This window comes from Strongylocentrotus purpuratus, unplaced genomic scaffold (genome assembly GCF_000002235.5).
Source record: "Strongylocentrotus purpuratus isolate Spur 01 unplaced genomic scaffold, Spur_5.0 spur5_contig_853, whole genome shotgun sequence".
Classification (NCBI taxonomy): domain Eukaryota; kingdom Metazoa; phylum Echinodermata; class Echinoidea; order Camarodonta; family Strongylocentrotidae; genus Strongylocentrotus; species Strongylocentrotus purpuratus.
In genome coordinates, this window is record NW_022145561.1 from 795,568 (window position 1) to 820,524 (window position 24,957).

The window sequence follows — 24,957 nt, forward strand, 5'->3', positions numbered from 1 at the left end:
TCGTTGATAAGCATGCTTATTGCCCTTTACAATGATGCCTCATTTAGCATCATAAGGTGATCATGTAATGTGCAAGTACACCTGAATATGGGGCCACGTCAAAGGTGCATTGTTGCAAAATGCATTGTTAATGTCAACAGGGAATTCTTCATTTATTTGGAGGATGGATTGTGTTTCGATTGAATAACGATGCATTTTGCAATAATTCACTTTTTGCTGATGCTCATCAATTATGCCAAACAGATAGCATAGATATTCTTAGATCCTTGATGTTGAATTGTTTATACATGACCATCCAATTAACATTGCAAGCAATCTTTTTGAGGCATTAATAATGGAGTACAGCTCTACCAACTACAATACAATTTACTCTCGGAAAAATTGAAAATAAATAAAGTTATCAATAACAACCTTTTCATGAGAGGCTTTATCAAAAAATTGTCCAAGTTTATATTGACAGAGCTTTATATGGTTCATATGATGGATAAATTCATTCCTATGTCACATTGGAAAATGATTTAGAAATGCTTAGCTCTACATCAATACTGAATTGCATAAATATGAGAAGACATTGCGATTTACCAACAACAAAAAATACTTTTCCTTCATGTTCTCACATATGAATGATCACCGTAACTTGTCATAATGACATGTAAAGCCTATCTGCACTAGTTTGGCCAGGAGGGATTAGACCTCCCTGCGTGGTCACTGACAGGTGGTTATCTCATTAAATCAGCTCTCAATTAACATAAGAAAAGGGGGACCATGGGGGACCAACGGGTACCGCTTAGGCATTGTTGGCTGTATAGAGGGAGTAAGTAGCTACAAGTAGTGCAGTCCTGCTTTAAGGACAGTAATGTTCATGCGCACCTTAGCTACACAGGGCCAGCCGATTATGGACATACATTGCACATACGTTGCACAATTTCAGGATCTCCAGGCATTATGCATGGCGAGTACGATACATAATAAGCTGGCCTTGCTTCACTAAGGTGCGCACAGATACTACTGCAGAACTTCCTTAAGAAGAAGGAGAGGGGGTACATCTGCAGACAATATTTCGTAGCTTGTGGCAAAATGAATACAAATTAGATACGAAAATACATCCCTAAAAGTACCCATTTCAGAGTTTCACATAAAAATTATACAGATATCATTATACTCCCTCATGCCTCTACCCCACAGAGTATACCCTGCTTCCTTCATTAAACTAGATTACAAGTCTCTCTATTTTGTTTACGTTGCCATTTCTTCTTTTATTGCAGCCTATGATTCACAGTGCTGTTTGAGTATGACAAGTATTAATTTTTTTTTTTTTACCTTGCTCTTTATATACGAAAATCAATTCATCCCTTCATGATATATCGCTACTTCTGTACTACTTACTTGCACAACTATGTCTATAGTATGGCTACGGTTCAACGTTCAACGTCTTTGAGACCTACAGAGATACACATAAAAGAGAAGGGGAGAAAGAAATCATAATACATCTCTTTCCATGTCAGAATACACATTGCATCAACTGTGAAAGCCATTCTACAGGCTTTTGTATTCCTCCATCCTGTAATTAAATTATAACATTGTCTGTACCATGTCTTCATATAATTTGTAAAAATCAGGTACAGGAGCCAGATTGACAAATGACATGGAACCCAAATAGACTTGGTGAACAAAATATTGTGACAAATTTTTGCGAGACTCATTCTCACTCAATTCGTTTTGCCTTTTTAAATAATTGTATCCTGGCTTTTTCCTTCATGCCCTTAAAATATTTTTGGACAATAGGAAATCGCAGAAAGACAATTTTGTCACCGAAAGAAATCACACTTTTGTATTGCTGCACTAGTCATCAGGGCTGAACACAACAAATGAAATCAACAGATTGCTATTCTCTCAATTGAAATACAGTTTTATCGATATATAAGGGGAGGAAGCCTGCAAAGAGAAGAAAAATCAATTAATTTTAGAGAGGCAAGGACATTTTATAGCTACCTTGACGTTGATCTAGACCTTCGTTTGCGACTGGACGCCTTACCGGACCTGCTTCCGTGAGACCGCTCAAGCGAGTCGGCTCTAGAATCAGACGAATCCTCACTTGCCTCTCTGTGACGCTTCTTCCTTGAGCGCCTCCGCTGGGAATCTTCTGATGACGACCTCGATCGGCGCCTTGATGACGACTTCTTGTGCTTGCTGCTTCGACGATGTGATTGGTCGCTCGCCTCTTCATCGGATGAATCGCGCTTGCGCTTTTCCTTGTGGCGTTTACTGGAAGATCGATCTTTGGATCGACTACGCTTTGACGAGTCCCGTTTTGATTTGCGACCCTCGGGAGTCCTGGACTTCCTTCGTTGCTTATCCCTGGAGCTACTGACCGAGTGTTCACTTTCAGAACTCTTAGACCGGTCCCTATCTCTATGCTTACTTTTACCATGGTCCTTATCATCCCGTTCCCTGGAACTACGCCTGTGTTTTCTTTCTCTGTCATGTTTGGAATCATCGTCCTTATCCCGCCTCTTCTTTCTCTCTCTATCCCTCTCAGAACTTCTCTCCCTATTCCTCTCTCGACTGCTTCGCCTTTCCCGGCTTCTCTCTTCATCCCTCTCCCGACTACTTCTGTCCCTTTTCTTACTTTTTTCTTTGCTCTTTTCCGAGTCCTTCTTACTTTTCCTCCTATCCTTTTTATCATCCTCCTTACTTCTTTCCCTGCTTCTACGTCTCTTCCTATCACTTTTACTTTCCCTATCCCTTTCCTTTTCCTTATCCCTATCTCGATCCCTTTCTGTATCTTTCTTCTTTTTTCTGTCCTTGTCCCTTCTCCTCTCCCTATCACTGTCATCCACCTCACTCTCTTTCCTCCTGTCCTTACTCTTTCTCTCTCTGCTTCTGCTCCTCTCCCTCTTCTTCCTCCTAGCCGAATCCTTAGCGTCATCGGAAGACTCTTCGCTGCTCTCACTCCCCTCATCATCCTCCTCCTCATCCCCACTGCTACTGCTACTATTGCTATCGCTGTCCTCCGAGCTTGAGCTCACCGATTCAGCCTTAATCTCAACCTTCTCTTTCTGATCCCACCTTCGAGATCTCTTCTTCTTATCTCCACTCTCCCCTTCTTTTTTACTCTCATCTCTTTCTCCTTTTCTACTCTCTAACTCTCCACCGTTTGCAACTAGACTGTCCTCTTTCTCATCTCTATCTGGTCGTGGTTTTAAGCTGGGTTTCTGGATGCTAGATTCCGAAGTGGGTTTCTCTCTCTTCCTGTCTCCCCTCTCGTCATCACTCTCGTCATCCGATCTTGCAAACACTACAAGAGAAAAACCATCCAAAAATAGAATAATCGGTAAAATGAATGTACTTCAATGGATTTTCTAGTAGGTCATAACCAATATGTACTGATATATTAAGCTAACATGCAGATTTATGCTCAAGTCAATGAACCAAATTTCATTAGAAAGCATGGACATAACATTGACAGAAATGGTTACATGGGACTACTCACATACATGTGGCATCTGAATTTAGTATCTTGGTTAATTATTTCTCATCATACTTGGAAGATGCAAGCACTTCCTTTTCAGGTAACGCTGCTACTTTGGTATCCTTGTATAAATGAATACACTCCTTTACGGTTACAACTGTGCGTGTGCGCAGACATGGGCGCCATTTTAATTTAACAAAAATTTAACAAAATTATAATGGCGCACATGTAAATATGATGTGAGCGCACAGCGCAGGCATTGACGCAACAATAAATGCACATCTGTAAACATTGATGACGCAATATTTACGTGCAAATTAAAATGGCTGCCTTAAAGAGAAGGTTGAGTTCTGGGAAGAGGTGAAAAATAATTTGTGAGCATTACTCATTCTTATTATGCAAGTGTGGAAGAACATCAGTTAAGACATGTTCCCTGAAAAGCATGGCTCTTCAAATGCCTTCATATTCTAAATATGCATGTAACATCGTAAAAATCGGGGGCCGGCTTTTTACGCCACGTGTTCGTGTAGTCCCATATGCATATTTCTGTGCAAGTGTTTGTAACTTTACCAAGACTTGGCCAAATTTCTTATCATTTTGATGATTCCAGACCCTTGCAATACACACAAATTCTTATATGCTAGATGATCAACCTTTTCTGGTCGGTTCCACATCGTTTCTTTCACAATGCAATCGCATGACCAGAACTCAACTTCATCTTTAACTGTGAAGGGTGTATTACCACTACTCAACCATTTCTGAAATAGAACAAGATGGCTCATAATCATTTTTCTCTATTACCAGAAAAACTTTTTCTTAAAAAAAAAAAAAAATGGATTAGGTGACCAGACATTGTTCCAAGCAAGAATTTCTCCTGGTAATACTTTGTCAAAGATATAAGATTACAGTGAGGGTTGCAACAATGTTTTAGGTTAAGTTTTGGTATAGTACTTGGTCCTAGTCCAGGGTTAAATTTAGGAACTCGGTACATGTAGAATATCGTTGTTAGAGCAGGGGGGCGTTTCACAAAGATCCTAAGTTGAACTTATCTCTAAGTTAGACTTAACAATTATGGAAAGCCGTTAGCATCTTTGAAAATATTTTGTTTACGTTATTTTAAAAGGCATAAAATGTTCAGTCAAATCATTCATATTTTCTTTTATCAAGGAGATTTCATGTTCTTGATGTGGAATTTATGAAAAGTCTAAAATACTTGAATTTTTGCTTTTGAATATATTTTATTTTAAGGCTACAAATGGCTCTCCAAATTTTCTAAGTCCAACTTAGAGTTAAGTTTGACTTAGGATCTTTGTGAAACACCCCCTGGTGTCGTAGTACCGTGAACCAAGGGGTTACTTACTGTTTTCATGTTTCTTGCGTCTCCATGAATCCTTCTTGGACTGGATACTCCTCTTGAGCTCCTGATCGCTGTCCTCACTCTCTGACTCCTCCCTCTTCCCCCTCTCATCGTCACTCCTATCCTCGTCACTGTCCGAAGCGTATGATGTCAGACCTATACAAAATTACCATTCACTTGCAGTTAGATAAAGGCTCCTTCACCCTATTCATAAGGCCTTTAAAAAAAAGACGTTGTATTGCCCTTTAGGAGCCAAAACACAGGCCGGTTGGTCAAAAAAAAAAATATTCTCCCTCTTTGGGCTGACATTTTCAAGTTTTTTGCTTGAATACATATTTTGTTATTCTTTTTAAAGAAAATTCTCTCTTTTTTTTAAAAGCCAACCATAGATTTCAAGATTTTTTGCAAAGGGCAATACAACATCTTTTTTTTTTTTTACGCCTAAGGGGGATTTACCACATTCTAATGCAACTTTTTTGATAAGGGGAGATTCAGACCTACCAAGCTTGTATAAGACATCCCAATAGCATAAGGCTGGACTAATGTGAACATGATTCAGCATTGCAATGTGCTTTGTAAGAATAACAAAATATATGGTCCATGAATTTAGTTATAAGGTACATGTATATGTCTCTCTGGAATTCAGATCCTTTCTTAATTCATTTCTGGATGGTGAAGTTCAGTTACAGCTCATTTTATGTATGTTCTAACCAAAGATGAAAAAAGCCAGTCAGTCACTCAATAGTGTCTGACAGTGAAGTCTAGCAAGTAAACGGGTTTCCTTGCATAATTTGAATATTAGGACACTGCTAATGTTTACATTACACAGATTGGACATACGGATACATGACATATTCATAATTCCTGCAAAATTCTACAGAATTTGATGTTGGCTGCAAAAGGGACATGGTATCTTTAAAGTGGCGATTTCTTGCGACAGTTTAATGCATCATATCTGAACGAATCTGAACAGTGTAACACCAATCCCTGACAGCTAGTCTGTCTATCTCCTTCTCTATTGAGTACTTACCAGAAAGCCCAGTTATGGAAGCCAATGCGGTAGAATTAGAGAGCTGACGAGCTGGTGCTAAAAAATAATACACGCCACACGGGTGAACGTGAGATCGTTAGAAAGCTACAAACGAAGGAGAAACTCGGGTTATGGAAAATAAATGGCCACTGACAGTAAACAAGATGTGTCCGCCAGATACAGTTAAGCAGAGTTGACCTTCCGCTTGACATACAAGTATAAATAATCAAGAAATATGATTGAAGCTTTCACAAAATTGGCATTCAAAGAGATAGTTTGTTAAAAATAGATCCTTTTAGCACTTTATATAAAACTTAAACAAATTCCAAATAACATTTAGTATATCACAGATTTATTAGATATGGATAATATTTGTTCTGATTTTTTTTTATAAATCAAAAGCCTTCTTATTGCCCTATATAGAATTACATTTTCAAATACATGAATTTCAATATTACCGTTTCTGTGATCATTCATGGGAAATAGGACAAAAAATAAATTTTGTAAAAAGAATTCACAATATCATTGAATGAAATATATAATATCTTTTATAACATATATAAAAAAAGCATTTTTAATTCATAATTCAGTGACAGATAACAATAATTGCAAATTATGAAAAAGTCGTAATGAATGTCAAGAAGAAAAATAAAATAGACATCTTTCTACAAAATTAGAAACATGCATACATACAAATAAAACAATTATTCACATTTTACTTTGAAGACAAATTACAGCAGATTGTGATAAATCAAATCAACTTTTACATAAAAGATAATTGACTCTCTAATTTAAAAAAAGATATACAGAACTGTTCATATTGTCATCTTTCCCAATGCTCACACGTAATGAACACCTCATGGTATCTTTCGTTCGACATGGAACCAACAAAAGGAATCTGGTTCCCTCCCTACCTTTAGCTGCCCTAAGCTTAGCCTTTCTATGAACCTCGGTGGCGATGTGTTTGATCTCCTTCCCCGTCACCTCCAGCAGGACCTCTGTCATCCACTTCCGGATCTTCGTCATCTAGGTCAAAGGTTAAGAAAGAGATGAAATCAATTTACAGTCGAACCTGCTTTTAGTAGTGACCACCTGTCTACAATGACCACATTTTTTGTTTCCCTTAAAAATGTTTTCTCATTGAAACATGTGCTGCAGATACCTGTCTACAAAGACTACATTTTTTGTTTCCCTTGAAAATGGTTTTTCATTGAAACATGTGCTATAGGTACCTGTCTACAAAGACGACCTGCTCATGAAGACCACTTTTCTTGTCTCCCTTGGGTGGTCTTTATAGACAGGTTTCACTGTAATGTAAACAATTGAGAAGATGGTGAAGTTATTATTATCATTATTAATATCATCATTGTTATTATATTATATATAATATCCTCCTCACCAGCTGCTGTTGTCTTTCCTCCTCTGTCATATACGGTGGCTCGTCTTCCTCCTCTTCCTCATCAGGAGCCGGAGACGACCGATTCTTCTTCAGAGAGGTCTCCTCCTCCTCCTCCCCTTCAGCGCTTTGGCCTTTCAATCCAGTGGCTTTCCCATCCCCTCCCCCTCCTTCTTCATCACTATCCTGTAATGTGAATACGATTGAGAACACTATTACAGTGGAAGTCCAAGGCATTTTGTTTTGTATGTTTCTGACAATGTCAAAGATACATACTCTCACCAAGTTTAACTATGATACCTCAATTTGTTCATAAGTTAACACATTCACAAGAATAATAACTGACCCCAAAACATAATGCCTTCAGAAACCACTACGTGTGGTGGAGGCATAGTAACAGAAATTGCTTAATATCTTCTAGAGTTAGAGAGCATCGAAATGAAAGTAAGATTCTCTGCATTCAAAGAAAAGAGTATGGAGGAATATACTCACATCGTACTTGGACTTTGGCGGAAGACCAGCAGCAATCCGAGCTTGATTGATGATGTCATTCTCAGCCTTCTTACTGGCCTCTAGTCGATCTCTTCTCTCTTTCTCTTTCTTTTCCTTATCCAGCTTCTTCTCTTTCTCTTTGTCCATCTTTTCCAGGCCCTCTCTGATCCAGGCAGGCAACAGCTTGATTTTCTGCTCATCTGTCAAATACATAACATCGAGCACAAAGCATGAAATTTCTGCGTTTCATTATACAGTCAAACCTGGTTTAGCAACCACCTGTCTATAAAGACCACATTTTTGTTTCCCTTGAAAATGGTTTCTGATTGAAACATGTCCTTAAGGAACCTGTACATAAAGACCACCTGTCTGTAAAGACCACTTTTCTTGTCTCCCTTGGTTGGTCTTTATAGACAGATTTCACTGTACGTCCAACACCCCAAACAGCAAGTGATTATGAACATGTCAAGTTTGAAGCTACTGTATGGCTCCAGTGAAAGAGCAGTGGTGATGGAGACGGAAAATCCAAATTCAGTACCAAAACACTGTGCTCAAACCATCATGGTTCTTCAAATGCCTTCATATTCTAGATATGACAAGGAACAGTTTAAAAATGAGGCCAATTTTGTTATGCAACATGTTTGTGTAGTCCCATATACATCTTTCTGTGTACAGTGCTTTTTACTTTACCAAGGTTGGGCCACATTTGTTATCATTTTGATGACTCCAAAACCTGTCAATACACACCAATGCTTATATGCTACATGATCAACTTCTTGTGATCGATTCCACATCGTTTCTTTCACGATGCAATCGCATGTATATAGGAGATAGGAGACTGCGAAATTGCGAATGATTGGAAGACTCACAATTGATTTGGATCAATCACAACTCTTTGTAAGACGGGGCCCAGAACTCAACTTTATCTTTAAAAGGAATTCCATTTACTGCAACTATGTAGGGCAAATTGCCCTTGTCCTCATCTAACTCTTTTGCTCGCCCACACTTACCAAGAGCTAGGTTGGGCTCTTCCTCCTCCACATCTGGCGGGTAGTGGGAATACTGGGGATCATGGGAGTAGTCCATCCGATTGAAGTCACGGTATCCCTTACCCCCGTCCCTACCCCGTCCATCACCACTGTGGTACTGCTGGGGCTGGGGGTGCCGCTCCCTGCCTCCCATCCCCATGTCATGCTGGTAGAAATCCTGCTGGGGAGGGGGGTGCCAGTGCTGCTGCTGTTGGTTGGGGGCATACCCCTGTTGTTGGTAATTCTGTGAGAGAAAGTGAGGAAGTTTCAGATATTAGTCACTTTGAATTTGAGTTTAATTGTTGGCGTGGACATCTTGGGGTGAAAAGCTCTCCAAAATCACAATGAGTACTAAAGAAAAAGAAGATTTAAAATGCATGCATTACTGATCTAGTATAGAATCTAAATTCTCAGTCATAGTTTACTGGGGCTAAGTATCTTCAAACTCTGACAAGGTAAATTATCAGCATAGCAATGAAAAAACAAAAAACATATATATCAAAAGAGCGTGGATATATACATACCTCTTGACGATAATCATTGCTTTGCCCACCATGATTGTAGTCAAATCTCTCTGGAGGCATAGGAGGGGGATGCTGGTGGAAGGGAGGGGCTAGTCCCCCTCCTCCCCCTCCCCCATCTCCCCCATCCATACCGTGATGGCGCTCAAACCTTTTCACTGAGCTGCTGTTGCCGGCTCCATGGGCATAGTCGAACCTCTGAGGGGCTACCATAGGGGGCGGGCCGGGTGGTGGAGGGAAGTTCTGCTGCTGCTGTTGCTGCTGTTGTTGTTGCTGCTGCTGCTGCTGCTGCTGCTGCCACTGTGTACTAGGTGTTTGGTGGTTCCAGTCCCAGGCAATGGGTTGAGATACACTGGTAGAGGGAGCACCAGAGGTGCGGGGTTGGCCCTCAGGCATGCCCTGTGGGGGTGGTGGTGGAGGGGGTAGTAGGCGCATCATACGGTCTCCACCTGAAACAAACAAACGTACATACGTACATATAATAAGCAACCAGTTGTATACATCACATGGAAGAATGGAGCGAATGATGACAAAGTGTTGCAAAGAGGAAAGGTGAAGATAAAATGTATAAGATAAGATAAGATGTATGGTACACTTGATATGAAAAAGGGGGTTTGTAGAATCTGGCGATAGCAGCAGAGATCACAGGACAGCAGAGTAGAGGAAAGAAGAAGAGTAACGCACTATGGTTTGAGAGAAAGACCGCAAGTCCTCTAATGAATCACAAGTTTGCAATATCCTATCTCTTATGTACATAGTTGCAAATAAGTTGCGATTAATATCAACTCTTTGTAAAACATGGCCCTGGCAAAGGCTTGAAATACAGAGGCGTGGAAGAGCATGATAACCAAAGTCAACCGATATGGCATCTTCAGAGATTTCAAGGAAATGTATTTCAAAAATTAAAGGGAGGGTAGCTTGGCAAATACTGTTTAACGCCATCTACGTCCTCTTATGGACAACTGCACGCAAATGAATGGACTTGATTAACGTGACTTAATCTTGACATGGTCACGTACGCGAAACAGACCGAAGTTCTCCTCACGCTTCGGTTTTGCATATGTTGCCCCCACGTGCTTGCTGTGGTCGCGTCGTCTGTAGTTGTATTATACCCGATTAGCCCCGAGTCAAGTCACGGAAAAGACACATAGTCTCGTCAGTCTACACTCACTTTAGATTTAGAAACGTGTCCATAGCAGAAAAGGCATACTTGTTGGAGAAATCACTGAATGTAAAACTGTGATTTAGCATACATGTATGAATGGAAGACAGTTTCAATATTCCTCAGCCTAATCAAGGCATAGATGTATTCACTAGCTCTATGACCTAATGGACACAAACCCATGAACGAAAAGACAAAAGAAGACCAGATATGCGCAGAGAACACAGGACTGGATATGGAGTACTGGACCAGCACATCATGAGAAACCTTAAAGACATGGGTAGGTATGAGAAACCGAAAGGACTCAACTTGATCAGGTATTAGTATGACCTATGAATCTACCTCTATGGATAAAAAGTCTGATTTGTCAAAACTTTGACATTTTCTATTCCTGGTACGTATTTACACAACTCTACCTTCCACTAAGCTACAAAGATGAAATGTTCCCTACCTTCTTGTCGATGTTTGCTGCCCTCATCGTCTAGGGGAAGTAGGGCTGGTGCTGATGGAGGAATCTAGGTAGAAAAAGAGATCACAACAAATTAATTCAAACTGTATCTTCTATGTACAGCTCATGATATCAGCAACAATTTTCATAATTTATCATTAGTGTTTTTTTCCATTTTGTATCTCTTTATGAATTATTTTCGTATTGGTGCAATGGACCTTGTGGGAGATTAGCCTTATGCTAAATGCAATAAAGTCCCATTACTTCTACAGTCAAACCTGCTTTAGTGACCACCTGTCTAGAAAGACCACATTTTTGTTTCCCTTGAAAATGGTTTCTCATTGAAACATGTACTAAAGGAACCTGTCTACAAAGACCACATTTTTTGTTTCCCTTGAAAAGGGTTTCTCATTGAAACATGTACTAAAGGATCCTGTCTACAAAGACCACTTGTTGTGTTTCCCTTGGGTGGTCGCTATAGACAGGTTTGACTGTGCTACTAAAATTTGGGATCTAGCTAGATAATTCTAAACACTAATGAGTTGTGATATATATATCTATGAAAGCTACATGTTAAGTACTAATCGAAAAACTTAACTGAGACATGATTCAGAATTATCAATACTCTAAATTAGGATAAATTTCTACAAGTGGAGCTCACAATAATCTGTCTAGCTCATTTATCTCACTGACATATCCTGTTAACATCCATAAGAGAAGAGAAGCTAGAGAAAGTTATTACCAAGAAAGAAAACTAGAACCTATTTCAGGCAATTCATCTCCAAACATCTTTAGAACTTTACAAAAATCCTTTATAGTTGAGGCTCTGACAAAGATTTCTCATATTACATTTCAAAGCTTTTTATGAAACCAAGAATTTAGAACAGGTAGAATGACATCACATCTCTTGAATACGCACCTGAGGAGGGAGGGGTGGGTGTTCCAATACCACCTCTGAGGGTGGAAGGGGGGGTTGAGGTGGTAGAGGGGGCAGTGGTGGTGGTGGTGCTTGTAGGTGTGGTGGCGCTTGTAGGTGTGGTGGCGCTTGGTGGTGTGGTGGTGCTGCTTGTGGGTGTGGTGGTGGTGCTTGTTGGTGTGGTGTATCCGATACTTCTTTCTGTCTGATCCATTCCTGTGCCAGAGATGCCCAGTCAGTAGCGGCTGATGAGAATTCAAAATAAAAATATATTTATCACCAACTTTTAATCATATTTACCTGCGCTGGTAACTCTCAATTCAAGTAAAGATATATACAAATTGCATGATGTTCGTAGTGACACAGTCAAGTTGAATGATGTGTATGATCCACCAAGAAAAGTTTCGACAACACTGTAAGTCCTTCTAGAGATGGTAGGACAATCTATGTCTACTATGTCAATTGAGAAAATCTGCAGTAGACACAACACATATCTATAGGTGTTTTTTTTTAAATTGCCTTTTGCCTCAATATGTAAAATCTAAATTCTCTGCTATCATTTCACACAAAGTTCATGTCTTGCAGCGCCTCTGAGGTCTATATACATGTAGGAAGATCATAAACATGCATTACCCTTGTTTGGAATAACTTGCCTTTGTATTTTTGTAAATTTCAATCACATGGGTCCTGACTTAAAGTTGTAAATGATCCAGATCGCTAGTTAGTCCTATCAAACGCAAACTTACAGCCTACTATCTCTTCAAAACTTGCAATTGAAATCAAGCAGCAATAAACCAGTTCTTAGTTGCAGTCTGAGTATGAGCAGATAAAGGTCATTGCAGAACAAATTGTGAAATACACGGAGACAAAAATACTGGCTACATGCTAATGAAAGTTATGTAATCATCATTCATTTATTCACTAGCAGTGCACCCCATGATACACAGATGGAAGTTTTCTTTAAAAAGGGGAAACGAAGGCTATTTATGTAGCACCTCCATCGCTGTAGGAGTGATTATCTCAAAATGTACAAAGTTGTACCTCTTCATGTTTTGAAGATCTGTGAATATTCAGGGGCATTTGGGACATAATGTGCTAACTGTGAACAGGTCTATTGATTTGAATGAATCACATCAGTTTATTCGAGATAAGGCCCTGCAAAGAGCAACAAGCAAGACCCATCCATGCCTGAACATACTCACCTGCGTTTGCTTGGTAATGTTGCTGGGCTTGCATGCCCCATTGGCCAGGCCCTGGGCCCTGCCACTGGTTAACGGGCCACATCGTGACTCCTGCTTTCTTTGAATGGGAGTTTACTGCCTCAAAATGTCACGACCTAGAAGAAACCTTTATCTGAAGTGTAATGAAATAATGAAGAAGAAAAAAAGAAAGAAAAAAGACCTTACATGAGTAACAAGTAAGCAGTTACACAACACTCAACAGCCACAGGAACAGATTGAAATAAAATTTGGACCGAGCCATTGCGAGTTTTGCAGAACACAGGTACATGTAAGACATGACAATTTTGAAATGGGGACTACATGTATACTAAACTAATAGCCATTATCGTAAAGTAAGTATCAAATTGACGTCTTAAGAAAAAAAAATTGTTCACCACATAAACTAACTCTCTAGTCTTAGGAAGTCAGTGTTTTTGTATTGAAAAGATTCAAGATTCAAATAAGGTTTTATTCATGACTTGTCAAAAAGTCCAAGGACTAAAATGCAAGTTTACATCAATATAAAAAGCATTCAAAAACATGTGTACATATACATAAAAAGATAATATAGCAAATGAGAACAAATATATATAACAATGAATAAATGTTTAAATCAAAACATTAAAGTAGTAACAAACAAAAAGGATTTAAAAAAAATAATTAAAAAAATACAAGATATGAAATATTGCTAACGAAAATTAATAAATGTTTACATCAAAATAAATAAAGTGTATACAGATACGTGAGTTCAATTAAATTAACTGTAACATTGGAAAATTGTGATAAAATGCAATACAAATTCCATTCAGAAGGTATAGTGAGTATTAAAAACTATTAAAAAGTATTAAAATTGGAGTCTTGGCAGTGTGCTAAGTATGATTATGAGTACAGTATAATATATAAACATATTGCACATGAAAACAATGGAATTCCTTAGGTATTATTGGTCACAGTAAGAATAGCAGATAATTAAAGAATGTTGTACTGTAAAACATCATCAGAGAAGAAAGAGGTGGAGAGGAAGAAGAGAGGAAGAGGCAGAGAGAGCAAAGAGAGAGAAAGAGAAAGAGACAGAGAGAGACAGACATAGAGCTGAGAGAGAGAGGGAATGGGAGTGAAATAGAAATAGAGAGGAAAGACCAGGACTGAAAAAGAGAAAATGAAATTTGAAAAGTAGCAAGTTCAGATAGAGAAAAGGGATGAGAGAGTGAGAGGAAGGATAAAAATACATGCAACATCAAAATATGAATGAATGGAAGAACCTGCTGTGCCAATCATCATGACAGTTAAAATTGCACATAATTATTTTATTGCTGAAATACATGACATACAACATACTGATAATTCCTAAGCCTCTATTTATTATTATTATTCAAGGATCGAGTGAAAGATGGGATGGTGGAATTTCGGTACCTCGTAGTTCTCATCTTAGGCAAGGACAAATCTAGTGCATTTCAATCGCACCATTGGCTTAAGTTTAACTAATTATCATCAGGAACATGTGGAAGGTAAGCAAATTCATTGCCATCACTCCACACCATGGTTTGCTTAGCCATGGTTTCGATCGTGTGACATCAGTGTTTAACCCTGTAAACGATCATCGGATCGGCCGCCGATACCGATCCGATCAGGGGTGATCGGCGAAAAATTTCCGATCGCCGATCAATTAAAATGATCGGAAAAAAATCGGCAATTTTTTTTTTTTTTTTTTTTTTTTTTTTTTTTTTATGACGAAAATTTTCAAGTTTTTGGCTGTCAAATGCTCAAAAAAAGTTCATGGCTGGGATTATTTTGTCATTTGGAGTTGTTGTAGACAATGATTGTTGACATTTAGTGCCTTTTCATGACTTTGAAATTAATAATATTGGTCTAAGAGCAGAGGCAAAACATGCGGGCCGCCATCTTGGATTATAATGTAGGTTTTTTGTTTTTTTTTTAATGACGAAAATTTTCAAGTTTTTGGCTATCAAATGCTCAAAAAAAGTTCATGGCTGGGATTATTTTGTCATTTGGAGTTGTTGTAGACCATGTTTGTTGATATTTAGTGCCTTTTCATGACTTTGAAATTAATAATATTGGTCTAGATCTAAGAGCAGAGGCAAAACATGCGGGCCGCCATCTTGGATTATAATGCATAGAGGTCTACCTACATTATAATTCAAGATGGCGGCTAGACCGAAAGCTTCAGTCTCTCTAATCGTCGGTTGTTCCACTGAGACTACGTCTGGCTCCACTAGACCTCCGAGATTGGCCATTTGGCTATGTTTGGTAGGTGGACCCGGAAATATATCGGCCGCCGGGTAATATTTCGAATGCATGAACGTACTGCTTCGCGGATCTGAGATACAAATTGGATAATTCATATAAGTAAGTCCGTAAATTACGTATTTAATATTAAGTTATCAAATTTTGATAACTGTAATTAGGACAAATGACATACCGACCTAATTTACATCTGATTTAGAAATCAGAAAATTAGATCTAAATAAAGAAAATCTGGGAGAAAATGTCGCGGACGAAAATATGTACATAGCCATCCCCACGGTACGAGATCTCTGGGTTGCCATCTGTATTGGGGAATGACAACAAATGTCAGTTTTATTAAAGAAATGACCCAAATCAGATGGTTATTGCTGTCTAGATGGCGGCCTGCATGTTTTGCCTCTGCTCTTAGATCTAGACCAATATTATTAATTTCAAAGTCATGAAAAGGCACTAAATATCAACTAACATGGTCTACAACAACTCCAAATGACAAAATAATCCCAGCCATGAACTTTTTTTTAACATTTGATAGCCAAAAACTTAAAAGTTTTCGTCATTAAAAAAAAAAAAAAAATACCTACATTATAATCCAAGATGGCGGCCCGCATGTTTTGCCTCTGCTCTTAGACCAATATTTTTAATTTCAAAGTCATGAAAAGGCACAAAATATCAACAAACATGGTCTACAACAACTCCAAATGACAAAATAATCCCAGCCATGAACTTTTTTTGAGCATTTGATAGCCAAAAACTTGAAAAATTTCGTCATTTAAAAAAAAAAAAAAAAAAAAAAAAAAAAAAAATCGGCCGATTTTTTTTGTCGCTCTTCCGATCCGATACCGATCAAAGGTGCGAGGGTGTCGCTCCGATCTTCCGATCCGATCAGAGCCCCAACTTACAGGGTTATCAGTGTTATAGCTAGACCCTAGAGATTTTTTTAGAGGTTGGCGCAACTTCACTGATGCCATTTAAATCCCAAATTCTGACCTCTGCAACATCGCGATCACAAGCTATAAACACGAATGCATGTGCGTACTAACTAGACGCTGATCAAAACAAGTTCAGCTCAAACCCAATTAATCAAAAATGAATACTTTAATTCTGAGACATTACGGTAGATAACTTAACACAGGCGCGCGCCTGTATTCGTGCAGCGGTTTGCTGTGAAACCTGTGAAAAAGTGTATACTAATATCAACGTTTATTCAAAAATACTCCAAAAATAAAAAATAAAATTGACACGAAACAGGTGATAAACATAGACCCAACGACTTTTATTCATGATCTTTATTTGGACATTTAATGAATATTTACTTCAATTTTGGTATGTTTAAGTAGGGTATCCCGATATCTCCACGCCGGAGTTATGGGTCAAATTTTGGATAGACTTCTGAAAAAGCGCCAACTCTGTACACAGGGCAAAATTTCATATTTTTTCTAAATATTTGACCGATTTCAAAGTGATTTGTAAATTGTATGAGAAGAAAGAAGAGTCTACTTGCGAACTCCAAAGCCAGTGTGCAATGCAATGTTTGTCTGGTGCAGGAAGGGGTGATTACAATTACAAACACAATTGAGCATTTTACTAATTTTAGGTTTTGTTTCCCTGCCTCTTCACACTGTCACTGGCCCAGCTTGCGCTTGTGCATTGGAGTTCCGCCGAATCCCGCGCGCACTCCGCCGAGCTCGGAGGAGGGGATATGAGGGGATGGGATGTTGTTAGCGTCACAATCGAGCACACGAAAATGGAACCATTCAACGAACTTCATTACGAAATTTTAGATGCTTTTCCTTCAAAACAGTAACTAATTGCTAGCAAATCTAATACAGAGCTCTATTTTTGGTAAGATTCAACAACTGCTAGATGATTTAATCATTTCAAACACAGGTAACTTCAAGCTTCACTTACCAATTTAATTCACCATCGCGCGATAATCTCACACATGTACGCCATTGATCGAGCTAAACGCCATGTCTGAAATACTTTGCGGACCGACATCGAGAGAGGGCGTACCAGTACTTCAAGTGGTCCCTTCAAGTTTAGTGTCCTTTTCGTTTTTCCCCTAACTTGATTGATTGATTGACTTTATTCGCCAAGCCTCCACAACATAGTTACAACAGTATAAAAGAATAACAGATCAAAATTATGTCAGCTTGAACAGGATAACCCACGAAGGCTCGAGAGCTTATTTCCAGACATACATGTACAAAATTAATAAGTAAAAATCTTATTATTTGCAATGACAGATAAGAAGAAAAAAAACTTACTAAAGAAAGAAGAAGAAAAATAAGAAGGAGCAGAAGAAGAAGAGGAGGGGGGGGGAAGGAGGAGGAGGAAGAGAAAAATACTGATGAATATGTTGCATTTCTACAACGTACATATAAACACAAATATATACAAAATTAAAAAGTATGAACCAGCAGACAAAAGAAAATAAAATAAAAGAGAATTGTTCTGAATTCAATCATATAAAATGTAATTTGCTTCCTTCTCTGGCGCTCCTTCTCTTCTCTCTTTTCTCTTTCTTTCTTTCTTTCTTTCTTTCTTTCTTTCTTTCTTTCTTCTGAACAAGCGCCTCTTTTCTTTTATCTCTCTTTCTTTCTTCTTTCCTTTCTTCCTAATATACAGTGCGTCCCAGAAAAAACGAAACCGAGAATTATCGATGTTTTATTATAGCTTAATCACAATTATAATTGATAAATGACACATATTTGGAAAGCTTAGATCCTTCTCTTTCATTTGATGCAACTATAATGTTACGCATGAGTGATTACAATGAATTTGAAGAGAGGAAACCAAAAAAGTCATTTGGCGGACGGTATCTGAATTTCAAAGAGAAAATCACATTTCTAGAAAGTTGAGTTTCTGCCCTTTCATAATTATGACACCTCAATCAGGAAAAATGAGCAAGGAATGACAAAGTTCTGTTTGTTTAAAGTAGTGCTTGCATTCCCATAATAATTATTTTATCAAACGAATTTGTTTTAACTGGCTGCCTGCAGTAGCAACAACTCCGTTTCGTTGACAATCAGGCGATCAGCCATGCAAGTCTTTCGTCTACGGCCGATTGTCAACGAAACGGAGTTAAGTCTTTTGTTAATTCCTTCCTTCAAATTGCTTTTAATCACTCATGAGTGAAATATGCATCATAATTGCATCAAATGAAAGAGGATGATCTAAGCTTTCCAAATATGTGTCATTTATTAATTATAATTGTGACTAATTTATGATAAAACATCAATAGTTCTCGGTTTCGTTTTTTCTGGGACGCACAGTATATCTTTTTTTTTTTTGCTTTTTTTTTTGCTTTTTCCCTTTCATTCTTTTTTCTCCTATCTTTTTCTTTCTTCTTTCCTTTTTTCCTTTCTTTGTTTGTTTTCTTTTTTTTCCTTCCTATTTTCTTTCGTTCTTTCTTTTGCAGAATGATGGGGGGGGGGGGGGGGAGTTTAAAGGCAGATTCGGGAGCCGATACATTGCCAGCCCATTTACTTGGGGCGGGGGTTAATCATGACGATTTTCAATGGGCACAAAAACCCGATAACACGATTCGGGGGAGCATGTACAGTGTGAGTCCAAAAAAAAGTTTACACCTAGAAAATTACTAAGTATTTAAAAAAATCATCTATGAACATTGAATTGTTCTATTTCTCATGAAAGAGTGTTTTATCCAAAATCATTTGGTATCAATTTTGTGTGTGGTATGTGTTCACGCTTGGATGAACAGGAGACATTGTTTGCGAGAGTGCAAAAATCGACTTGCGCCAAAGTTGCCTATGACTGATGTTTGAATAAAACATTTGGGATGTGGGTATTAATTCGGTCTTTGCAGATCCAAATAACATCTCTAACAAAATTAATCATGCCACTCTTATCAAATATCGAATATCAAATATCAACAAATATTTGTGCGCGCGTGTGTGGGCATGTGTGACTTTGCAAAAAACATATGCAATGCTTTTCATTTGATACATTCAATTCATTCTCTCATTCCGCTAATCCCAGCATAATACATACTGTAGGCAACACTTTGGCGCAAGTCGATTTTTGCACTCTCGCAAACATGGACAAAGGGTCGAGAATGGTACAACGAATCGTCTTCTTTCTCTAATAATTTTATTAAACTATGAAAGGTCAAAGCTTACGCGCTTTGCGCAGGAGGGGGGAACTGAATTTAGACAAGAAATAAGAGTCAAGAATGATAAAACAAATCGTCTTTTTTTTTTTCTCTAATAATTAATGAAAGGTCAAAGCTACCGCGCTTTGCGCGGGCGGGGAAAAACTGAATTCAGACAAGGATTAAGAATCGGGAATGGTACAACGAATCGTCTTCTTTCGCTAACAATAATTTAATGAAACGTCAAAGCTTCCGCGCTTCGCGCGAGAGGGGGAAACTGAATTCAGACAAGGTACAACAAATCGTCTTCTTTTTCTAATAATTAATGAAAGTTCAAAGCTTCCGCGCTTTGCGCAGGGAACTTCAGACAAGGATTAAGAGTCGAGAATGGTACAACGAATCGTCTTCTTTCTCTAATAATTTAATGAAACATCAAAGCTTTTGCGCGTAATGGGGGGGGGGGGGGCAGCGAGCTCCCGGAATATGAATTTTTGATATATTTTCTCGTTTATCTTGGTAATAAATAATACTTTCACACAATACATATTATGCTCAAATTGTTGCTCTCAAAAGCCGAATTGTGAACCAGAAAATTACTTTTTCGGGCAAGAGGCTTCAGCCCAGCCCCCCCCCCCCCCCCGATGAAAATGTCAACAAAATTGTATAACTTATTGAATTGAATTGAATTGAATTGAATTGAAATTTATTTCCATCATCATGACAATATATACAAAGATAAAATATGGAATTTCATAACATGTAACAAAATCAAAATGACATATAAATTGACATAACAGCATTCAAAATATAAATGGAAAATGGTGCATCCGTAAAAGCCAGTAAGGCTTGACATGAATGCACCAGGCGGAGAAGTAATAATAACATATACTTGAAGAAGAAGAAAAAAAGGGGAAAAAAGAAAAAGAAAAAGGAAAAATAAAAAGGAGGAGTATTAGTAATATAGGTGTGGTCTTAAAAATAAATTATGCGTTTTAAAGAGAGATAAGATGTTTTTGTAAAGTCTTTTGAAAGAATTATTAAATCCGACAGATTGTAAAAATGGAGGTAGGGAATTCAACATTTTTGGACCAACATAACGGAGAGAATCGGTTATATTAGACGAAGCATGCAATGGTGGAATTTATTAGCATTTCTTGTGTAGTAGGTATAGACCACATTGTTAAGACTAAATAGGTGCATAAGGTTTGGAGGTAGTGAGTTTGAGAAAAATCGTTGCATCAATGAAGCAATTTGCAATTTATTAATATCATAAATATATAAAGTATTGAATTTCCTAAATAAAGGATGTTGATATCGGACAAGAGACGTGACGTGAGCTTGCCCCCCCCCCCCTCCAAAATTGTGCCTGCTTGTAGATACCGGTATGGTACTTCTATTATGACCTTGTCAGTATTGGTATGTTGAGTTGAAAAAACAGTCTGCGCATTTTTCAAATTTCCGCCCCCCCCCCCCCCCCCCCCTATCGGAAAATCCTTGATCCGCGTCTGAACAGCGAGGGCTTATGACTGGAATTTTCAAATTTTGGTTGAAATATAATTCTGCCGACGTGTCGATACTATAGTAACAACTTTAGTTGATAACACACAAAGAAACCCACGCAAAACACAATAATATTGTATTTACAAAGCTTTATTTTAATGGTTTACACAAGTCCAAAATATGATCATGATCCTTCCAGTAGAGTACATTGAATAGGCCTACACGAGCTGAGTTGAGTTGAGGTTTCATTATCCAAACGTTCAAATACGGTAATATAACGTTAATAACAAAAAAGTATGTTTAAAAAACATGTCGAATGAATAATGGGGACCAGATAATAGCAAAAAATGCTAATCATGTTTGGTACCTTTAAAGTACAGTATCCTAAAGGTACTATGTCCCATTTGCAGGCCCAACAAATGAAAAGGTTAAATTCCAACGGCATTTGAAAGATAATACTAATTTAGAACTTCCCTAAAAAAGAGGAGGGGGGGGGGGGGCTTAAAAATGTCTTTAAGTGAAAAAATAACAACTAATAGTTGTCAAATTGACTTAATTATACGTAGTCAGTAAGTAATAGTCTGATTTTCAGATTAATTTTGACCATTACAAGAAGTGGGTTATTGATGTAGATGAATGCTCATGTACCCTTTACAGCTCATTGTATGTATATATGTTATACACCACAGAAGAAAAAAGGCCACTCATTCACTCAACAGTGTCTGACAGTGAAGTCTAGCAAGTAAACGGGTTTCCTTGCATAATTTGAATAATAGGCACTGCTAACGTTTAAATTTCGCAAATAGGACATACATGCAGGCGCGTACGCAGGATTTTTTCAAGGGGGGGGGGGTTTAACATTTATAAATCGGGCCGAAAATTTCGCAACGACTCGGCCAGCCGCTGAATATTGAATTTGAATTGAATTGAATTGAATTGAATTTATTTATTCACCACCATTGAAAACATTGAAACAAAAGATAAATGTACAATGACAATGTCAATATAACATAAATGCATGACATGAATTATAAAAAATACATGTTCTACAGCGATATACATGTACATTATGACAAATATAAAGTAAACTTTGCTTCAAGAGTAAAACAATAAATGACTATTTACAATGATTTTGTGATCGATGGTAAAATAGAGTCAAAAATAGCACATGTGCTAGTCGAGTCTGACTCTCGTTATCTAAAGCCTAAAATAGAGTTAATTTAAAAATACATGATGGGTTTCCAAATCTTATAAATAAGATTTGTGTATAATATTAAATGATACTGGTTACTATATACAACTATATAGTTACGAGGTTATGATTCGTGGTTTTCACTTAAGAGTAATTTTGTAAGTTTTTTACGAAAAGAGGTTCTTGATCTCTCAATTCTTAGATCAGTAGGAAGCATATTCCAAAAATTACTTCCAACAAACGAAACAGAAAACTTTCCTTGGTCTGTTTTGAATAAAGGAAGACGTAATTGTCGACCCGTTTTTTGTCTTGTGGAATATTCATGTTGTATCATACTGCAATAATGTTTTAAGGAATGAGGTAATCGTTCATTTATCAAATCAAACACAAAAGTACAAATAGATAATTTATGCAATTTAAAAACATTCAACAATTTGAGGTCATGAAACAGTGCATTAGTATGAAAACGATGTGGCTTGAAAGTTATAGCACGTACAGCCATCTTTTGAGTATAAAATATACAATTCAAGTGTGATTTATAAGTACTACCCCAAACCTCGATGCCATATGTAATATGTGGCTGTATCAGAGCTTTATACAACAGTATCAATATATGTTTAGGGACAAAGTGCCGTAATTTAAAGAGGATACCGACCTTTCTCCGTATACAGTCATTAACAGATTTTATATGTGAATTCCATGTTAAATGTCTGTCAATGGTAATGCCAACAAATGTTGCTTCCTCCACTTCTATCAATTCTGCCCCAGATATTTTTAATCTCCCTTTAAGCACAGCCTTTCTTCTACGACTACTGAAGAACATGAAATTGGTTTTTGACGCATTGATAGTAAGCTTATTTGCAGTGCACCAATTCTGTATTGATTTTAAATTTTCATTTACTTCACACTCATCTATTTGATCTACACCTTTGGGAAAAGTATGAAAAATATTAGAATCATCTGCAAATAGTCTGAAATTGAAATAATTTGTCACAGTTGGCAAGTCATTTATATATATTAAAAACAGAGTTGGTCCTAAGACAGAACCTTGTGGTACACCGCATTTGATATATCTACTTTCTGATGATGACTCTTTGTATTTCACAAACTGCATTCTGTCACTAAGATAGCTTTCGAGCCATTTTAGTGCATATGTCCTCGGATGCCATAATGTGATAGCTTTTTAAATAATATTTTATTGTTTATTGTGTCAAAAGCCTTTTGAAAGTCAAGAAACACGCCAAGCGTAACACATCCTTCGTCTATACTTTTCAATACCGTATTCATAAGATTAATTAATGATAATTTAGTACTATACTTTTTCCTAAATCCGTACTGATGGTGATATAAAATGTCATGCGTTTCTAGAAAACTGGTCAATCGAACATTAACTATTTTTTCTAATACTTTACCCAAAATTGGTAAGACAGAAATGGGTCTATAATTCCCTGTTTCATGTTTATTACCTTTCTTAAACAGTGGACTGACTTTAGCAATTTTCATTTGATCAGGGAATTTCCTGTTTCCAATGAAAGATTGAAGATATGTCTTAATGGTTCAGCCAAAATAGATGCACCATCCTTAATCAGGCGTGCTGGAATGTTGTCGTAACCACAAGCTTTCTTCTCGTCTAGAGCCAAGACGTGGTCATGAATTTCCTTCATTGTGACCGGTTTCCAAAAAAGGGATTGCTCAACACTATTATTCAAATAATCTTCAAATAATGTGGGTACATTTGGTATTGCTGATGCTAGATTTGGACCAATGTTTACAAAGAAATCATTAAATTCATTGGCAATTTCAGATTCAGTTGTTAGAACTTTATCATTTCCATCAATACGCCTTATAAGTTTTTCTACCTTAGTACCTTTGTTACCTTTATTTCTCCCAGATAGTAATTAATTTATGATGTTCCACGTTTTACTAGTGTTATTGCTGTTCTCAGCTAGCAAACCACTGTAATAATTTCTCTTGGCATTGCGAAGAACAGTCGTTAATACATTTCTGTAGTTCCGAAATTTTTGTACATCACTTACATCAAAATTAGATTTCCTTACTTTTAAAAACAATTTATATTTTTTTCGAACAGACTTCATTATTGATTTGGTTATCCAAGGTTTCTTATAAGCGCGTCCTTTGCAGCTTCTTTTCTCTTTGATTGGTGCATGTTTATTACAAACATTATTAAACAAATTAAGAAAAATGGAATACGCCATGTTAACATCTTCACAGCTATTGATATGTTGCCACTCTTGCCCAGCAAGATCATCTTTAAAGTTGTTTACATCATAGTTTTTATAACATCTGTAAGTTACAGTCTGTGAATAATGCATCTGCTTCAAATTCATACATGGATTTTCTAAAATCATGAACACAGGGTAGTGATCAGAAATATCACATTCTATAACACCCGAGTGATTATCATACTTGTTCATATTAGTGTATATATGGTCTAATAAGGTTACAGACTCACTGGTTACTCTTGTTGGATATTTTATTTTCTGCTCCATTCCTACGCATTTCATCGCTGTTGAAAACCCTTCTGTTGTTCCGTCTGAACTTAATGAATTTACATTAAAATCTCCTATTATAATGGTATCGCGTCTGTCGACTTTAATGTCTTCTAAAACTGTGAGAAGACTTTCTTGAAACTCTTTAACATCTGTATTTGGTTTCCTATATAAAACACCTACCATCACCTTCTGGAATTCTCCATTGTTTATTTCAAACCAGATTGATTCTGTATGCTTCACTGTATAATCTTTCACGACGTATTTCAAATTAGAACGAATATAAGCTCCTACCCCTCCTCCTCTTTCTCTACCATCCCGGCACTTTACCTCC

General features: G+C 37.4%; 1 protein-coding gene across 1 annotated transcript; it reads right to left on the bottom strand.

The window, feature by feature from the left end:
• Nucleotides 1–1,305: 1,305 nt before the first annotated feature.
• LOC594594 (arginine/serine-rich protein PNISR) lies at nucleotides 1,306–17,311 on the bottom strand. Its single transcript, XM_030995683.1, has 13 exons — nucleotides 17,216–17,311; nucleotides 13,025–13,175; nucleotides 11,826–12,067; nucleotides 10,910–10,973; nucleotides 9,300–9,745; nucleotides 8,758–9,019; nucleotides 7,748–7,947; nucleotides 7,259–7,441; nucleotides 6,774–6,885; nucleotides 5,860–5,916; nucleotides 4,833–4,985; nucleotides 1,993–3,298; nucleotides 1,306–1,441 (listed from the first exon to the last, which is right to left on the bottom strand). Exons 2-13 carry the CDS (start codon nucleotides 13,104–13,106, stop codon nucleotides 1,426–1,428), a joined length of 3,123 nt encoding a protein of 1,040 aa, XP_030851543.1. The 5' UTR covers nucleotides 13,107–13,175; nucleotides 17,216–17,311; the 3' UTR covers nucleotides 1,306–1,425.
• Nucleotides 17,312–24,957: the final 7,646 nt, after the last annotated feature.

Coding starts and splice junctions, on each gene's coding strand:
- LOC594594 (XM_030995683.1), bottom strand. CDS start 13,106: ATGTGGCCCGTTAACCAGTGGCAGGGCCCAGGGCCTGGCCAATGGGGC. Junction 10,974..11,825: donor ACCCACCCCTCCCTCCTCAG/GTGCGTATTCAA, acceptor TTTTCTACCTAG/ATTCCTCCATCAGCACCAGC. Junction 9,746..10,909: donor CAGCAAACATCGACAAGAAG/GTAGGGAACATT, acceptor TGTTTGTTTCAG/GTGGAGACCGTATGATGCGC.